The 20,541-nt window shown below is 41.3% G+C and overlaps 1 protein-coding gene across 1 annotated transcript in view; it reads left to right on the forward strand.

The window, feature by feature from the left end:
- SRPRB (SRP receptor subunit beta) overlaps nucleotides 1–20,541 on the forward strand; it is a 94,518-nt gene that overhangs the window by 62,946 nt on the left and 11,031 nt on the right. The window contains exon 6 of the mRNA XM_085634231.1: nucleotides 2,772–2,826. Coding sequence (XP_085490357.1) covers nucleotides 2,772–2,826 — 55 coding nt within the window. The remainder of the gene's footprint in view (nucleotides 1–2,771; nucleotides 2,827–20,541) is intronic.

The raw sequence follows: 20,541 nt of genomic DNA on the forward strand, positions 1-20,541 counted from the left end.
CCAGACGTGGGTCCCGGGCTCACTTTGCCACTGGAATCAAGCTATCCTGGCTGCTGAGGGGTGAAACCCCAAAACCGGTCCAAGGATGCTTTTTTCCGGTCCAGGGAGGACCTGGCTTGGCAGTTCGGACTGGACTGTTCCCATGAGGCACAGGGTCAAGACTGATTTGCATATGGCCAGGTCTAAACTGGGGTGGCATGGTGAGCAAAAGAATGATGGATTAAACACAGATCTCTTGACTGGGGCTGAATGTTTTGATTTGTTCTGCGTTCCGTCCATCAATTGTGTGTCTTTCTTTCATTTATGATGCACTTTAAATGTTTAACTATTAGCATAACCTTAAAAAAACACCCATGTAACCGACAAGTTCAAATATTAACCCCTTGACTATATCAAGCTGAAAACATTCTCAGTGCTCAGCTTTTATTTTATGTTTTTTACAATATACAAGTTGCACGTAATTCTTGAGCACTTCTTTATTTCTGAGGCACCCAGTATTGATAGCTCAGTTAAAGAGGCTTAAAATATGAAATCGGGTTTTATTAAAATATCGTGAAAATTGCATTACTGAATATCAAAATAAAGTTATTTTTAGTTTACTCCCTTTTAATTACTTGGGCACCCAGATTAGAACATATTCAATACAAATGGAGTCTCCATTTCACCTAACTAGGTCTTTTTCACACATGAGATTGGATTTGGCAATGGTTTACATTCCTGACATTCCTGTTTCAAGTCATCTCAGTTTAAGTATTATGTGCAGCAAATCATATAACCCTAGACTATAATGGACACATCTGGCTGTAGCTCCTTAGTGTAGGGCAGCAAGAGAGAGGTGGCATCCTCCGTAGTAGCCTGCATTCCCAAACTAATCTCTTTAGCCGAACTGGTGCAATGTGCATCAGGGTAAAGAGGCATGCAGTATCTAGGAATGCACAGCTTATCCATTCATACTCCATAACCTGTGGAGTTGATGCAATTTGACACTTCTGAAATATGAAGAGTAGGCGGTACTGTCATCTGTGCAACCACCAATGGCAAGTTGTGGAGTGGTGGGTACGCCTATCACTGCACTCTGACGGGTGGTGGGCAGTGATCTCATCTGAGATGTCCTCGGAGGGGGGAGTGGTATTGTCATGATGATGGAAACAGTGCTTGGTAGCACAGTATGTAACTCACCGGGTGCACTGCATATACAAGCCTCGAAAATGTTACAAGACCTACAAGCCTAGTAACTTGAATAATCTACTTGACCTAACTATAATGTACTTGACCCAAAAACTAGTCTAATTATGTGATCCTAAGTAAATATTTGATTTTGTAGAGCCACGTTTTTCTTCATGATCCCTTATAAGAGCACCTTTCAATATGTGAGTGCAACATTCCTTCTGTACAAAACATACATATTTAATTTGATTTTATAGGCTAAAGGTTTGCTCAATGCATAATTTAAATCTAGCCCAGATGTAGGGTACACATGACGACTTGCCTCTTAGTTCACAAATAGCATTGCCATCAGGTCAGGGCCAGACGTGTTTCTTAGTTCATGTTTAAAAACTCACTTTTATGATATATTACTAAAGCATGAGATGGTAATGCACGGTCATTTATTGACTGCACATTTTCCATTGAAATGGGCAAAAACGTTCCCACCAACTTTTTACTTATAACACTATATAGTGTATAAACCATAATCTGTGGAAATTGAGTTTCAGCAGACATATTTATAATTTGTACATCGCCAAGTAGTGTTCTGATGTGTTTTAATTCTATTAAAACATTTTTTTCATCGTACTACTGAAATGTATTTTGAGATGTTTGTACAGTTCACTTTTTAGCTATTTAAATGTGTGTTAGAATAAAACATGACATCCCAAGGCCTTTAATTTCATCCTTTTTGTACAGCACGTTTGTCAGACAGTTCACTTTACAACATTCTGGAACTTTGCAGTCAGAGTAAGAAAAGTAATTGTGGATGTAAACTGACTTTCGACCTCTGTCTCCCAACACAGAATAAATGTGACAAGATAAAAACAAGATTTAAAGCAATCTTTAATGCTCCTTCACTTTGTGATTGAACAGAACACCTGTTGTTTGTCAGCTTGCCAGAAGGGGCGAGTAGGCTCTAAATATATCTCGCCTTGATAAAATCTGACTTTATATAGCGAGATTTGTTGAGGCCTGATATAAAATGGTAGATGTACAGAGCAGTCTTTGGGCAGTCTAAAAATGGAGGGGAGACTTGCAGCAATACCACTAAGATGCTTGAGATTTACTTCTTCATGTTCAGTTACTAAGGCAAAATGTAGTATAAGCATCCATAAAATTCCTTTTGATGATGCCAAAATATAAACAACAATCTTTCAAGCATAAGCTTGAGGCATGGCTCCCCAATCTAATCAATAGCTGAAGGGGACGGACCCTAAACCGCTTTTTACTGTGTGATTTGTATTGCATGAGATCTGGTAGTCAGCAAAGCGGAATATAATCAGGCCTCACATTGTATCCAGAAATGTGGTGGGTTGTAGGTTTTTTTTGAGGTAGGGAAAAACTGAGGCTTGTTAAATAGTGGGCTTGGAGGGAATTGTCTGTTGGGGGGGAAAAGGGACCTCTGGAGAAAAAGTTATGTTTTCTTCGTCTCTTATAGAGGTGTAAAACTTTATTTCACTATATAATTTAAATTCTGATTCAGGAATTGGTTGCGTTACAGGGATATTGCCTTATTGTGTCAGCATTGTTCCCATGCCCTATATTTTGCTTCTTTCCCACAGATATCACAATGGCAAAGTCTGCTAAGCTGATTCAGCAGCAACTAGAGAAAGAGCTGTAAGTTTGTGTGTGTGGCTATTTTCATTGTTATCTTGCCTCCTATTGCGCTACTGTTGTTTTTTAAGTTTGCGACCAAACAATTAAAGGAGAATACTTTGAGTAAACGCCTAATCGTTCTGATCCTTCGAGACACCTTGTTTGCCGGTTTGTTCAAAGAATGCATCACATTTAAGTGCTCACAGTGAATGCAGTGTTTGTGGTACAATCGTGTCAGAAAGGTCTCTAACCTGACATTGTAATGCTTGATGTAAAATGTTAACTTCAGCTGTAAAACATTTAATCCCAAAATTAAAGTAGAGAGCTACGGCGCTTGACATATGTGAAAGGAAAGAAACCATTATATTCACATCAGCATGAAAATGTTTTGGAGTGGATGGACCCATAGGGTAAACCGTGTGAACAGTCGAAGAAGAATAAGCGATAATGTAAAATGTGGAATTGCTTTTGTGACAGAAAGTTTCAGTTCTATTAATTCATATTCCAGCATTTCAAAGAAGGACAGTAAAAACAATAAAAACGTGTAATCGGTGTAAAGAAAACTACATTTCCCAGGAAAGCCATCATCAACATTCCCAGGTTGACCAATCAGAAAATTCAGTTCCACAATCCTTCTACCTCATTTCTGACTACAATCATGACACACATCCTCCAAAGTGAACATTTCTCTTACTTATGTTTAGCTCCTATGAGCAAAGTAACGTGGGGCAAAAAACAATGAAATCTTTTACATGAATCTATGTGTACAGCCATCAAACAGGGTGTTAAAGGAAATAGTCTTAAACCATATGTGGTAAAAGGATTTCAAATGGTGGGGAAAAAAGAAACCCTCACTAAACTTGTTACTACTTACCAAGTTGGATAATCTTTGCCTCCGTGTCCTTAAATGAATTTACACTTTCCTTAATTAAAGTCAACCCGTTTTAAGCTTTCAGTGAGGACTGGAGGCAAGGATTATGCATATTCATAGCATACCTACCATCAAGGAAGGCACCCAGACACTAGATCAAAATTAAATTGTTTAAACCTGGGTTCTGATGACCAGTCTGCCCTATACATGGTATCTGCTAACCTTCCTCCTAAGGAGAATGCCTTAAATGCAATTCTCTTTAAACAAACTTTGAAAATAGTTTATACCTGCTTCTGTCATGGCTCAACAGACCTATCTTCCAATTGTGGCTCGGGACACAGCGCTATACACATTTTGTTAATGGATATCACAAACTTGTGGACTCCTGCGTATCTCAGATCCGCTCTGAGAGCATCATAAGTTTGCAAGCTTAGAGGATTCTGGGAAAGAGCTTTTAGGAAATCAGCTGTGCATTGAATTTAGGGCCTGATTTAGATCTTGGCGGACAGGTTACTCTGTCACAACGGTGACGGATATCACATCAGCTGAAATCTAAATCCCATCACAGCCTATCGGATGTACATTTCGGCCACTTGGATATCCGTTACCGTTGTGACTGAGTGACCCGTCAGCCAAGATCTAAATCAGGTCCTTACTCCTTTTGGCAGTTGTAAATGTTGCCTCATCAGGGGTAAACACCCTGCCTGGCAACTCCATTGCACATACATCCGATACCCTTCTGCAAGAAACCAGGCTTGGAAGCAAGGCCAGCTTGACTGATAGTTCTTTCCTCGAGAGGCAATCGTTCCAATGCCAAGAATGGAAAGGGTTCAGAACCTGATTAACATCTCAAAGATGGGAGTACCTGGGTTCTATAGGTCTACATAATCTAATACCAGGTAAAGGTTTACAAATGAGAAAGCTTTCATATGCTGAGGAGCCTTCATTCAAAAGGTGTCCTGTTTAAATAGCTGAACCAAAGGCATTTATGGGCGGGTAGGCAAACCAGCCTCAGTGAGCTCTGTGAGAAAATTAGCTATGTGGATAAGGTTCAAACTCCTGGGATCCAAATCCCATTCCAGACACCAACCAAAAATGTTTTCTCCAAGCAGATTTGTACCTCCTGTTTTGTGACATCCTCACTGGCCCGGTTGATAATGGCAACAACCTGTCTGTAAACACCATGGGTTGACCTTAATTCTCAAAACCATCAGCCTTTGTAGCTTTACAGAATCAATGGGTGTGATTGCCTCTTAGTATTGATCTGAATATTGTGATGGTGGGGGAGAAGGATTAAAAAATACCCAGGTAAGTTCCAGTAGGGCAGTAAACCACATCTAGGTTCTCCACAGAGGAGTTCCTAAGACGTGCCATCAAACCCACCGCCACCACATATGCACTGCCCGCATGGCAGTCATGGCGAAGGAGGGAAATGCATAACTGTGTGTGTCTTGCTCCAATCCTGAAGGCTGCCTCTAGGTCCAGTCTCCCTTTAGGTCCAGTCTCCAACTAAAAAGTTTGTCAGCTGCCAAGTCAGACAAGACGCGTAGAGCTCCACCTTGCATGGTCCCCACCAGTCCATCAGAAGTCTCAACACCAATGGATCCCATATCAGTTTGCTGGAGTCTATCGGATATCTGGGCTTTCATTCTGCCACTGTGTTCCTGATTCCCGGGAAATATTCCAACTTCACTTCAATCTTAATCTTGACACAGATGTTCTAGAAGTCTTTGGCCAGCTCTGCTTAGAGGCTAGATCTGGTACCCCTAAGGCAGTTGATGTAGCTAATATCTACAGCATTGCTCAAACTGAGCAGAACAGCAGGTGACCTTGTCTCTTGTCAAGCACTTCACCACATACGATTTAGCTAGGAGTTCCAGATAATTGTTGTTGAGTCCAAGTTTGTCAGTGGAGCAGTCTCTGCCTGCGGAAACCTCTCCACAGCGCACTCACACACCCAACCTTTCCGGCTGGTATCAATATGATCACATCTGGACTTGGTGGAGAAAGAGGTTGCTAAAGAAACCCTGTGTCTGAAGAGTGGTGCAGGCTATATCCCCGTCTCCAGTTCAGCACCTCGAAGTCTGCAAGTGTGAATTTCTGTTCAGAAAAACTTTTTGTTTCAAGTCTTTGCTCCTATCTTGGTGATCCATAGAACTGTATCTGGAAACCTAGGACAGTTTGAAGGGCCCCCACATCCTTTGTTACTTGATGTCATGCTGTTATAATTAGTGCTCGTCTGCCACTCTAACTTTATATGGAAAAAGATACGATATTTACTTGTAAATTCTCTGGGGGCTGTTGCAGTTCCTCTGTAGCCTCCTCGGCCTCTGCCCCATATTCCTCTGGTGGAAAGAAACCCCCAAATTGTCCTTGGTCTTAAAAGATGTTCTTCTTTCTGAACCTGCTGTGTTTCTGGGAGTTTTGCATTTTAGGGCAGCCTGGAGAGTGTCCCCTGCACTGCTGGGCCACTCTGGAGATTTTGTGGCCAAAGACCTTATGGATTGATGTCTGAACTTCATCCAAGCAAAGAGGAGAGTTCAAGCAGCCAGAGTACTAGGCATTGCCTAGGAAGCAATAGCCTTGAGCTCATGTTGAAAGACTATGGTGAAATCCTAGCCCGGTGGCCTTTTCTCTTCTGCATATCTAACAAATGTTGGGGAGAGATCCTATGACATCCAGAAGCTTGTCTTGGCAGGAACACCATGGGAAGCTGAGACCAAACTCCACATCAGAACCCCCAGCCGTGTCACTGTCTAAGGGAAAATCGCAGGGCTGTTACCTTGCCCAGGAGGAGGGGACCTGGAAAGTCAACAGATCTAATGATAGCATCTCTCAGAATTTTAGAGGCTTCGGGATGAGGATGGTACTCATGGAGATCAGAGTTGATTATCACAGATATTTTGCGAAACCTGTGAAGAGAGCACCCTAACATCCTTTTTGTTTAGTGGGTAGGCTTTCGGTAAGGGTGCAGGAATAATATATAGCTGTTGCTTTAAAAGATCCTACCCAGGGGTTGTCACAGTGGGAAGCCACAAGCTAAAGAAGACCGGTTTGCTGTCCTTTTACATATTCCATTTTACAGCTCGTGCAGTACTTTTTCGGAAAACCGCTGCCAGAGAAGGACAGCTGAGACGCCTAGCTTGGTGCCACCGACTGGCTTACCGTAGCCTATCGACTTTTTGCTCCAAACCACAAAAAGATCTCCAAGTCTGCCAAACTGTGCCACCACGACCCCAGTGAAACACTCCTGCTTCAGGTCACAGCATGCAAGCAGACTGGTGGAAACCACACTGAAATTACGCAATTAATTAGGCAAACAGACCATCCCTAAAGAGGGAGAAAAGTGCCTGCCAAATATCTGTGAAGGAGACAGGAAGAGAGGAAGAGAAATTGTGGAATAGGCTTATTATGATAAACTGAGTTTTGCGATTGGTTAATTTGGGAATTTTTATCACATTTTCCTGGTGCTCATGGGAAATGTAGTTTGTTTTTTGTTCATAATCTGTTTCTATTGCTGTTTTTATTGTCCTCCTTTGAAGTGCTGGAGAAGGAATCAAATAAAATTGAACGCATAATCTTTGCCTCCTGTCCTTATGTAGAATTTAAAGTATACGAACAGATAGATTACAAACAAAAAATGATAGATTGTTACACTCCACACATTGCGGCCACTCTGTGTGGGCCATCTCTTCAAGTAACATATCTCCTGCTGCTTTGGTTGGTGACAGTACAGAAAAGGCACTCCGAAGCAATGACTGCAAAAAATTGTCACTTTCAGTAGGAAACAAGCAATTACCTGCAGAACATTTAGAACTAGAATTTGTTGTGGGATGATGTAGTGTTTGTACCATGAAATGCAGGGAAGTTGGCTGAATGCACAAGTCTGTTCTTCTTTGCAATTAAATACCAGTCCAGATTAAACATCACAGTTCTCTTTATAAATATAACATGTGCCTCCTTCTCCTTTACGAGAATCGGAAATTGATCTGCTGGACAGCCACATTGAAAAAGCTATTTCAGCTATAACCCTAACTCCTCATGTAACTTCAATAACAGATTCCCTACTATGCCATTCTTACTGCTGCAATACAGCAAGCCATATCCGTTCCAGACTCCTAAATAGAACCTTTATTGGAAGTTAGCTTTAGTAAAATTCCTTTAGTCATTAACAAATAATATAGGCACCCAAATAAATGAAAGGAATATGTACTGCCAGTCAAACCATGCACAGACTGATCCCTGCACTGTAATCCTTGCAGGAACTTCATGCATCCCATAATGCCCCCCTACTCTGGTCCTGAACATCTGATATGGAGGTTCGAGCCAACCGGGTAGTGGGAAGAAGGGTATAGCATGAGAGTGTGACTAGAACTAGAATCGAGTTGTCACTATCGTGGACTTATTGGCTTTGGGTTGAGGTTCTACTTATTGTTTGATCCTGCAGCATGTCACCAAAGAACTATTAAGACCGAAGAGAGACATAGCTACCCAACTGCCCTTTGGGCAGTGACAGATACATAAATGCTGAACAGTGCAAGAAGTACATGCTTTGGTAAGGTCATCAGAGAACACACGAGTTACCATGGGAGACATTGGAGGAACAAGCATCCTATACAGTATTACGTTATTCTTACTGCCTTTGGTGTTTCCAGACAGTTAGTCTTGCACAGCTTCAGAGATTAGTGTGTGCTGTTGGTTGCACAGTGTTGCATCACAGTGGAAGCAGTTGGCATACTTGTTAGTCCTACATTAGTGGGCACAAATAGTTTGGTCATTGCTTTGTCTGCACATATGGATGTTAGGAGGCAGATAAGCCTGGGAAAATAGCATGCCAATGAGGGTCTAGTCCAAAGAACCTTTCCACTCTAGCCTGTATCTTTGTTCTTAAATTCTCTAGAAAATACCAGTGCCTTTGAGGCGCTGCCTGTACAACACAAATCTCCTGTGGTTCAAGGTCAGTAGCGGTGCATGGAGTTTAATTTAGGAGGCTAAGGAGGTATTGAGCAGAGTCCTCCCTCATTGAGTTCCTTGAACATCTTGCACACGTTTTAGATAAAGCATGAAACAGTAGGCCATACCCTAGTTCAGGTGCCCACTAGATCTTTTCAGAAGACACCTAAATATCGATATGTTGCATAAAGTCCGAACAGTCTCCTGGGATCATCATGCTGGAAATTTGCAACTCTAGCAATGGCCTCAGAGTACAGGAGGTGCTCTACAGCTTACCATACCGAGTAGTTCAACTGTCTTGGGCCAAGTAAATTATAGCTTACCAGGTGATTGGAAGGCTTTAGGGGCAGTGGAGGACCAGGAACAGCTATTGGCCCAACATCCAGGGCATGTTAGTGAGGATAGGATACTTGTAATCCTAGTTCTTTACCATACTATCTTCAATTATATCATAAACACTTGTAGTCCATCCTGTGTGATGGATCTCTGAACTCTTTTGCAGCATAATTCGCCAAAAAATCAGTTAATGGTAAATTATGGTTTCCTGTGCTCACAAGACATTGATGTATTTTTAAAACCCTTATAGATCCCTTTATAAAAGCACATGTTGGCCAGATTCTGCTGGTAAAACAGAACTGTGTGTTAGAACAACAGGACATCGGAATGTAGTGACTGAGTGTCTCTACAATGTCACTATCTGTCGTCGCAGGTCCTAGCTATCTAGCTCAGTAACTCACCTGAGCTCCTAACCTTCCCAGAGTATCGGGTGATTATGGCAAATTTTGAACATTGACCCTCTAGTACGCAAGGGAACCGTGGAAACAGATCTTCCCCTTTTGTTACTCACACATGCCCGTAGTAAACATAAGAAAGATGCAACAAAAGTTTACAATACATTTATTGAAACTATCATAGTCTAATATGAAGCAAATGTGCTGCAGTCATTTGGCAGTTTGAACCAAGCAAAGTAATTAGCATTACTAGAAGGGTGTAAAGGACAAACATTCCAACAATTGCCAATTAACTGACTAGCTCTATCCGTACTTTGTGAGCATAGGGCTATATAATTAATCTCTGGGATTAGCGTTAGCCATACCTGATGTATGTAGTTAGGTAGTTCGCATCATGAGTGTAAATTTAGTTCATGCAGGACTGCATGTCAGGCACTGCTGTCATTCCAAAGCAGTCCTCTCTGCCAGGACTCTCCTCTCTAGCCCCCAAAGGGGCGGGACACAGTTTATATCGTAAGAACTACTGTGCTACTGATGCAGCTGTGTAATTGTGTTATGTCTAAAACGTTAGGGGCTGTTGCTAAATAACCAAAGAAAACAGTACACTATGTTGTGTATGCCAAGCAACTTTGTACAAGATGTGCAAACTGAATCCCAAGTAGAGTCCCTGAATAACAAACATGTACAGCGTATTCCTAGAATAATGTTGCAAAAAAATGTAGGATATGTGGCTATGCAGAGTAGAGGCAGCCTGAAACGTCTAAGAAGCAAAACTAAGGGAGACACATATTGGGGCCAGAAGGGAAATGACTACACCCCTCCTTGATCATGAGAGCAACTTGGCTACTAACAAAATTATAAAAAATCATAAGCCACACAAATTCAATGCACAGCTGTTATATATAATAGTCAAAACATTTAGACATTATATGAAACGGAAGTGAACATTTAGAAAAGAGGCCTAATTAACTCGAAACTGAGGCACCCAAGATTTCTTCCATATAGTCATGTTTATAAAATTCACAACGGATTCAGCTTCTGCAGACGATGACTCCACAATAGCCCCATTCAAAAGCTCCAAAGAATAGATGTGATCCTAGTTATCCGCCGATGAAGAAAAAGTATTTTCTTGTGCTGCATCAGTGTTATTCGAGCCATAGTTCGAAAGTCTAGGAGCCATAGCTTCCATCTCCCAAGAAGGGAGTTGCTCTTACCAGGCTTATTGAATCGACTGCAGGTTAATGGGACACCTCCAAAAATGGGCCATTATCAAACTCCTCAATCTGTCCATGACCATAGGAACAACCAATTGCTTTACAAGACAAACATTGAGTGCCCACTTGAAGGGACACCATAGGCAATGAAACGCAGGTTGCACTCAGACAAAACCAGGCGGGTCTCTAAGACAATGGCCAGTCAGTGTTCAGTTCCTGAAGTAGTGGGGCTCCAAAGAATTTTATCATGCATTCACTGCACAGTTGGACTGGTGGTAATTCCACTACCAGTGGGCTTCAAAACATTAATTGCGAGGCATCAAAAATAGAACAGAAATTCTGCAAATGTGGAATAACACCAAGGGTATGCCCCTGAAAACACTTGAAAATAGAGAATTTATAAAGGCTGGTATTACTCCAAAGAGCCTTGGGAAGGTGCTAACTAAGCCAGTTCCTATTGCTTTAACCAGTTGCGTGCCCATGACGAGCTCTCGGCTGGTCTTGAGTCACAGTGGAGCTGTGCTCATGACGAGCTGAGTTTGTCATAACGGCCGCGGCCCGGGAGAATTAATCAGTGGGTGGGGTAGTAACGAGCTGAGCTCGTCATGAGCACAGCGGCACAGTGCCCCCGCCATCCCCCCTCCCCCCCCCCCCCCCCCCGACCGCGGGGAAATTACCCCAGCAGTATTGGAAGCATTAAAATGGAATGCACATCTCGACAAAATGCAGTGAGAGGTTAGTAGCTAAGAGCAACTGTATTTTGCCGGATATCCTTGCAACCTGCAGTTCAAAGGTTTCTCTGGCAGATGTAAGTGCCACATCTTTTTGAAACAATAAGGCTTTGAATCTGTTTAGCTTGCTGAAATCAGCCTTCAAAGTTGAAATTGAAGGCCACAAGGAAATATCTGAATGTTGTTGCATCTGTGGGAAAAGCACGCTATCACAGCAAGTCACTATAAGTTAAACAGACGGGACATATGGGATACCAACCCTCATCCCACAACAATGGTTGTTTAATATCAAATAACTTCCATTGGAAAGGACAGTAAAGAAGAGGAGTATTGAAGGGGCTGGTATTCCTTTTGCTACCGAAGTATTACAAGCTGCTTGAATTGTAATTTGTTTACAAACAAGTGAGTGGCCAACAGAAGAATCGTATACATTTTCAGTAAGGAATACCTCTGCCTGCCCTTTCACATCGGTAATTAAAAGAAAGTGAAGCAGATAACTCCCTCCCAGGGGTGCATATATGCCTACTATGAAATGTTTCACAAAAGATGTAAACTGGAAAGTTGAAAATTGGCAAAGATATTACACCATGTATTAACCACACGGCAGAAGGTGTTTAAGCTACTGTAAAAGGCAGTTGTTTTAACTTCTCAAATTGTAACATCGTGTAAGTGGCATCTTTTTTTGCCATGAGTCATTGTTTGTGTGAGGTTAAAGGCAAGAATAGTAGCATAGAGTTCAAATAAGATTTTAGTACCTGAAGTGTCCAACTAAATTGCATAATATAATAATTCTAAGCTGACTGTGTCCATGGTATAATAAAGAAATGTCATCTTACATAATATCAGTGACGGATGACACAATATTATTCAAGCTGTGAATGTGAGAAAACAACGTATTAAAGCTATTATCAACAGCAGAAAGTACTTTGTCCAAATTATCCTGATCAATTTCCCTTATATGTTAAGCTTCTTACAGCTGTAACAATTTCAAATTTCATTGCAAGTTGCATAAATATATCTTTTAGAGCATGGAGATTTAGGACCCAACAAGAATCTAAAAGCTCCATGTCACCCGACTGGAGGGAGAGATGGGGTTTTACTGCACTCGGTGTGGAGTGTTCCAACCATTGTGGCACAAATTCCCTACCGAATAGGTGATGGCTATCCCTGAGCATTGAGACTGGGAATAACAAGGGTCTGGTCTGCTTGCCTTTAAACCCATGTGTGGAATAAAAGAAAAATGACATGACAGCCATTTGTGCCCACAGGCCCCAATAACCACCGATTTGGACCTAAAAGTGTGGCGTTTAATGTACTATACTGCAACATACTATTGAGCTGTTCTTCCAGTGGTGGCAGGTGCACTTTAAAAGTGGTGAGCAGAAAGCTTTGAGTTGAATATAAAGTGCAAGCGAGCTTGAATCAAATCAGCCCTCTCCCTGCACTCACACAGACACACCACTCACTCTGCACTTACAGTTTCACCACTCACCTAGAACTTAGACACACCTGCAGTCTGCACTCCTATAGACTCCCTACTAAACCTGCACCACACATAAACCTGGCTCACCCTGCACTCAGACGCATCCGCTCTCCCTTTGCTCACTCTGCACTCACAGATGTACACTGCTTCGCTCACCCTACATTCACACAAGCATACTGCTTAACCTGCACTCACAAAGTGTCACGAATTCTGTCACAAGTGGATTCCTCGGGAGCAGTACCCCCAATATGCCTACCTTCCAGCAGCACCGATTCTGCACTTGTACACAGAAGCTTGGAGTGGCCAGTCGGGGGGAAGGGAGTTGAGGAAAGTACTGCGGGGATGGAGACCTTGAACGAGACAGGACCAGTAGTTTAGATAATGCTTCTGTCCTAGCATAAACTATAATAATAGTCTACTAGTATTAGTCTTCAACTGTGAACAAAGATTAGATTTATTGTTAATGATAGCAGATACTCTGATTCTTTGCTACTCATTACTTGAATGCACGCACTCCTGGGAAAGTACTTGGAAAAAATAGCGTTTTGGTCTTATAATGCAACTTATTCTGTTGCTTCACCTTAATGTGCTCCTTTAACATATCCTTTGGCAAAGACAGTCTTTCAAAGCAATATGTTTGTGTCTATAACCACTTATTCGTAATTGTAACTGCGTGAAAGTTTTGGGTACCCAATGGCCATGACAGTCTTTCAAAACAATAGTTTTGTTTCTATAACCACTTTTTACGAATACAAATAAACTCTCTTGCCATTCACTGTGATTGTTTAATTATCCCTAGTGCAGCTGCTTTGCTATTGGCTGCGACCGTTCTCTCCAAGAACACCAGATGGTGCTCCTAACAAAGGAAAGCGGTAGCTCAAGCATCCTACAAAGTTATCTGGATGTCTCCTACCTGAAAGACATACCCAGGGAATGAGGATTACTCCTCTGTGAGATGCAGCAAGCCTTCTACTCATGGAGAATCCTTGACAGATGACTGGAAACAAAGCAGGAATGCTGCAACTCTGTTTCCTGAACGAGACAGCTTCAGTAACGAGCGCCAGCTCCAGACGTAACTGCTTTTTATAGCAACAACCATACCCAAGATGGTGACTGGTTTTCCATGGGCTTCTCTGATGTTCTATGATCTCTAGCACCAGAACAACAGTGGTATTCTCGACAAGGAACAAAGTAACAACAAAGAAAGTATAACAAGCATTTGCAATGCAATCTGTCTCGCCTTTGGGACCTTATATGTATTTAGCTATGCAGCATATTAGCCTGGGTGCTGAAACACCTACTGTTCTTTAACATGGAGGGAAAGTAAGCACCAAACTGCGTGTTACGCCAGGTATGGGAACACATGAAGAGAAATATTGCCTTTCAGTGGGAAATGGTATAGTCCAAAGCTCTGTAAAATCAGGGCCTTCGTGGTCATAGCACTGAAAATACAAGATTTGAAAAAAATAGTATTGTCTACGGGTGCTCGTGGAAGACCATTTCTATGGACTGGAATCTAGAGAATGCTAAAGTGATTCTGGTATTTTACCGACCTCTGCTGGTCGTTTTCTATCATGACAGGGTAAATAGAGGCAGGTGAACAGAAGAAAGTTCCTAAGCGAACGCAGACAAGTCCTAGGGCTGATCTCCAGAGCCCACAAAGTAGATAAACATATAAGTATATATATATATATATACAAGAGGTTTCATATGCTCGACCTAAAAATGAATAGAAAAAAAACAGAAAAATAAAAAAATAATAAATCATACACAAGGAAGGCATAACGCATTTTGTTGGGGCAAGATGGGCTTTAACCTTTGACAAGCCCTTTCATTACTGCTATCCAGTAACACATAATACACACATATGTGGAGACCAATGAGAGCCATGAGACGTTGGAGGGGGGGAGGGAATGGAGAAACCATGACACAAATGCACAGACTCATCCAGTCTATTCACCCCTTTCTTATGAAGTAATTCTGCTCATCCAGTGTACTCATACAATCGCACAACTCACTCTGCGCTCACACAAACAGACCATTCACTTTTGGATGTGGCCTATACACACCCAATAACAGACACGTCTTCCTGTTCTCGTGATAGTCTTTCAAGTCAGCAAATCTGCCTATCTAGTTACTGAGAGCTTTTACAAAAAAAGCTTACCAGGTCTCCCCGATTCTTAGGCAGTCTGGTGGTTGTAGCTCTTACACGACCTATAGCACACTGGCAAGTCTCACGGATTTCTGGACAGTCGCCCAGACAGCCTGCCTGCTTACTCAGATCCTAAGAAAAGCCTATAAAAATCAAATCCAGTCTCCTAACTTTAAAGTGAGTACAGCATCTACACAACCCACAACACACACCTGGTCTCCTGGATCACAGGCCAGTCTTCAAAGATAGCCTGTATTCCCAGGCCATCCCTGAACAAACCCATAGCATGCAATCAGCAAGCTGTGATATGTTCATCCCCAGAAGCGACCTGCAGAAGCTAAACTGTAAAAAAATAAAAATAAAGCTTTTGTTAGAGTACTCCACTTCATTGTGAAACTGCATAGAAGAAGGCTCGGTTCTCTGACATGCAGCCTTAAAGTGACCCCCTCCCCTGCTTCAAGGTGAGCTAGCCCAGAATACACAAAAGTAGTGGTCATGCCATTTTTTTACAGAGGCTTGAGTTAAACTATAATAATTTTCTCCTTGATGCAAAGCTTTTAGTACTTCCTTTAATGAAAAAGAACTGGAAACTGTGATCACCAATTCCAGTCTCCTTAAAAACCACAGCATGTGTTTGTGAAGCAGTTTCTGACAGGGTAGTATAAATAAACCTCTCCTTCAGGATCAACTTTCCATTGCGGATGCCACTCTATGTATTTCTGTACTCATTTCAGGTCACGGTCATTAATTCTGACATGTGCTTACTGAAGAACACACCAGGCTGCCTAATCTAACATGAAGGTAATGAAACAGGACAACCAGCAGCCTACAAAAAACAAAGAAGCTTTAAATGTGCAACATTCACCAACCACTATGTCCCATACTGCTCCTAGATATTGGAAAAAAGTAAAAACAGAAAAGCTAAAAGCAGCGGGTTCGAGTGACCTGGCATCAGGAACGAAACTACTATGGCTAACTTCTGCGTGTCCAGGAGGTGAACCTCACCAAAAAATACAAAATAGATGCCTTCTTTCCCAGTGTAAATTGCGAGGTTCACAATATCCATGTTAAATGTAGTGGGCCCCGGAGAGAGTCACAGGACAGGCCCACTATTCCAGACTCCTCATACTGCGTATACCAGACCAAGGCCCACAAGCTTTTATCCAATTAGATGCCTGAATAGGGTTGTCGGTACCTAGGTGCAGTTTTTTTCACCATCCCGACTTCTGATAGGCGTCTAACTGACAAGTGCTGAAGCTCCACTATCTGACATGCTGCACTGTGTGACGCTAGTGCAGCCTGTCATATATGTATTGTGTCCGTGTGAGGCAGGGCGGTAACAACCCCTGCCTGACCCATGCGCAGTATAGGTAGAGGAGCCCTCTTCTGCTGGCAAGGTAATTTTACAACTTTTAAATGCAAACAAATGATCTGAGATTGTTTGTTTTCAAGTAATTGCTGTAACTTGCAACCAATTAGTGACAGAACGAGTTGGTGGGTTTACGCACTGGCGCCCCCTATGGGCCAACCGCCCATATGTTCTTCGCTGTAATTTGTTAAACGTTGCCAATTGTCAAAGCGGGCAATGGAAGGAATATTAGGTGAATTTATGTCTTTAACTTTAGCAAGTTCTAGACATGTAGTCTGTTGAACTGCAGGCCTTGAAAAATCCATCCACTCACAATAGCAAGTGAGATTTTATCAGGTCGAGCTATTTTTAGCATTTACTCATCCATGCTGGCGAGTTAAGCTGAAAGGAATAGGTGTTCTCTTAATTCAGAAAGTGAATGAGCAATAAAGACTCGTTTAAATCTAGTTTTTGACTTGACACATTTGCTGTCTGTTCAAGGACAGTGGTCAAATGTCAGTTTGTCTTTGCTACTATTTGTTGCTCATCTGTTCCTAGAAAATGGCGTTTAATTTTTTTTCTCTTATTATAGTTAGAGCTTTTTGTCAAGTGTTATTTGACAATAATTGTGAAACAAGAGGATGTAAAATGTCAGGGTTTTTTTCTAACACAACATTTAAACAGCTTGTAAATGAACAATACAAGTATTTCAAAATATATCCGAAATTGCGAAAGAAATTTTTTTTTGTAATCCAGAAGTGTGATGCAAACAAAGATTTACATTGGAGCAAAACAAATCAGAACACTTAACTTGGTGATGTGCAAATGACAAATATTTACAGAAACTCTATTTCTAGACATTGTACTGTACTTTTAAAATCACGTTAGTGGACATTTCTGCGGTCATTTCAATGTAAAATCTGCTGATTTCAAATGACAGAGTGCTGCTACATTATGTTTTAGTCATTTATTTATTAAAAGTGACCGTTTTTTAATCATGATTTGAGAAACATTCTTGCTCGCGCACTGATGACAGTGCGATTAATGAACTGAGGCAAGTCAGTGGTCATGTGTATCCTATATGTGGCTAGATTTGTATTATATATGGAGCAAAAAGTTTGTCTAGTAAATCAAACAACAAGAGTTTTCTGTGCAACAGACATACTGAACTTGAGTATTTGAAGGTGCTTTCATATGTGATAAAGAAGAGAATGGCATCTCAGTGAATTCAAATATTTGCCCAGGATCACATAATTTGAAACCAGTTTATGGGTCAATAGCATTATAATAGGTTGAGTAGATTATTTAAGTCAGTAGACCCGCAGGTCTAGGAAAATGTTTTGGATTTTTCGAGGCCTGAACTGTGTTATTTAGTAAAATCATTTGTGTCAGAATCAAGCACACTCTAAATAAGGTGTCTGTTACCAGAATCTGCCAATGTTTTGTACACCAAATTGATTTCAATTGAATGGTATTTTTCAATACTCATAGCTTTTCAAGGCTAATTGTGTAACAAACAAATCAGTATATATTAGCTATGTTTAGGTCAGCATATATTTCTTTGGAGGTGTGGGGACAAGTTTAAAATAAAAGGATTTCGGGTCTAATGAATCATGGCCAGAAAAATATGTGAACTTATCTCTATACGTTTTTGAACTTCTGTCTGGGGGAGTTGGACGAATTTCCCATTGTGTGTAATTAAAAAGTGTGCGTTGAACCCTAGCTTTATATAAATAGTGATGTGTGTAATGATACCAGTACATTTCACCATAATTAGCAGAATCTAGATATAAATCCTCATTTTCAAAACAGTGTATTCCAGCTCCGAGAGCATGGAGTTAAGTGTCAGCATTCCACTCATCAGAATGTAACCCAGGTATAATAACAACACACAAAAACACCTTAAATACATAAAGAATCAGCAGAATTTCTGCAGGACTGCAAATATCATAGACCTTATCCCAAACAATTACATCAGTTACTGGGACAGCTGAAACGTTCATAAGGGACAGGTCTCTGCTCTGTGAGGAGGAGTGAGGCGTAAACACTTCATCCACCAGTTGTAGCAGAATCAGAAATCAACTTAAGTTCATTCACCATTCCTCCTCAGCTGGGGAGAAACTGCCTCGATGCTGGTCACAAGCTGTAGAGAGAATTCCTACGTGGTAGCGAGAAGAGTTGGGGAACTACCAAGGAGTCCTCGTGGCCTACTGTTTAGAGTCTGCCACTTGATTTAATTTTACTTGATCTCAATGGAGACGAAACGATTGTCTTTACAACCAGCTAGCGGTGGAAATATCTCAGTTCTTGTAACGTGAATGCCAGGGACGAGCGCCGGTGCACTGTATGATGGGGCAAATTTCTTCTTCACCGCAATCTTCTTATGAACAAGATCCCCAAGTTGTGGACTCCAGCCGGAAGGCACCGGCTGCTCCTTGGTTCCGGTAGACGTTTTCAACTGTTAGTTAGCTTGGCCGTCACGGAAGTGTTGCAAGTCCTATTAAACAGCAAAATGATCATTATGTCAAAGGGCGTGGCTGCTGCTATGATGTCTGGACCATTGAGGTCTTGAACATACATTTGGATTGCCAAAATGGACCTCGTATGATAATTAAGTGCTCTTTGTACCCCATATAAATGATTAATCCAGCTACGTCCTGAACCTGATTCTCCGAGCTGTTATGGATTGCTTTAAGTCACGGTTCATCCTCTCCACTACTGAATTTCCCTCAGAATGGTAGGGGAGGAGTAATGCACCTCTACACCCAGGGAAGCCATAGAATCCCTATGTGCTTTCGAAGCAAAAGCAGTTCCCTGGTCCGGGCGGATTGTATGCATGCATGTATTCCAATAAAGACTTGCAAATATTTAATTACAGTACGAGCAACAGCTGAAAGTTGTGGCCACACCCAGGGAAACCTGGAGCAAGAGTCAACTTGGAAGTAGGATACATTTAAATGCCTCATCCGAATTAAGAGGACCAAAAGGGTCCATGTAAATGCAGGCGAAAGGTTTGTTTGTTATCAACAGGTGTGTCTGCGGTGGGTGTGCCAAGGTAGAACTTTTACTTTGTTGACAAATGTCACAACAACAAACATAGTTCTTGGCTTGTTTGTATAAGCCATGCCTCAAATAGCGTTGTTTTAATAACTGAATTGTAGCTGTCACACCAGCGAGTGCACAGCTATCACTACGGCTAGCCTGCTGTCTTGGTTGGGAATCACACGGTCACCAACCCCTGGAATTGTTGTATGGTGAACATTTTGTTTGCTCAAATGTTAAGTGTATTTATTTGGAAATACCCTAGCTAAACCGGTGCCGTCGTGTGTAGTCTTATAGGCAGCTTGCATATCATCATCTTCCCTCGTATGAGAACAAGTAATTGAAGCAACTGTTGCAGTTGAAACTGCAGATTTGGCAGCTTCATCTGCCGAAGAGTTCCCAACAACGTGTGTTCTACATGCTGATGACTCAATGTATGAAGTACATGAGTCTGTGACAACCTATCTTTGAGGTCTGCTACCTTCATCCAAAGCAATTTATGTTTTATAATATTTTCTTTAGTATCTCTGAATCCATTCTGGTGCCAGTAATTCAAATTCAATTCAAATAATCTTTAGTCGGATATAAAGAATCCATAAAAGCACAAAGCAATACATCACAGGGTTAAATACTTAAAACATTACATATTAAAAACATCAACTGAATTAAGACATACAAAAGAAATTTTGCGATATAAAAAACAGTGCAATGAATCATCTTAAATTGCTAAATATCACCGAAACCGAAAATATATCAGGTTATATAGCAGCATCACATGATAAGGTGCAGAGTACAAATACATTACAGGGGTAGCAGCAGAAGGAAATAGGCTATTAGGAACATAAATAAAAGACCACACAATTTAGATATTAGCCAAGGACCAAAGTGCATATTCTTCATCAGCATAAAAGCAAGAAGTTCATATGAAACAATCGGGTCTAGTTATGAAGGACTCATAGAGGCACGCAAACGAATAGCAAACTTCAAGAGGTACAAACGCGGAGGGTTACATTTTCCCCGTTGAGCTTAAGGATAATCCTTTAAGCACCCATAAAGTCCGTTATTCCACTAGCTCTAAAGAAGGAAATCAAGAGTTGTTTACTATACTTTTGATAAAAGTTACAAAAAAATAAAAATTGAACATGGATTGCTTACCTAGATTCCCGCAAGGACAAGGCAGTTGCTCAATATTTGTTTGGAAGCCTAAGGGG

This window comes from Triturus cristatus, chromosome 11 (genome assembly GCF_964204655.1).
Source record: "Triturus cristatus chromosome 11, aTriCri1.1, whole genome shotgun sequence".
Taxonomy (NCBI): domain Eukaryota; kingdom Metazoa; phylum Chordata; class Amphibia; order Caudata; family Salamandridae; genus Triturus; species Triturus cristatus.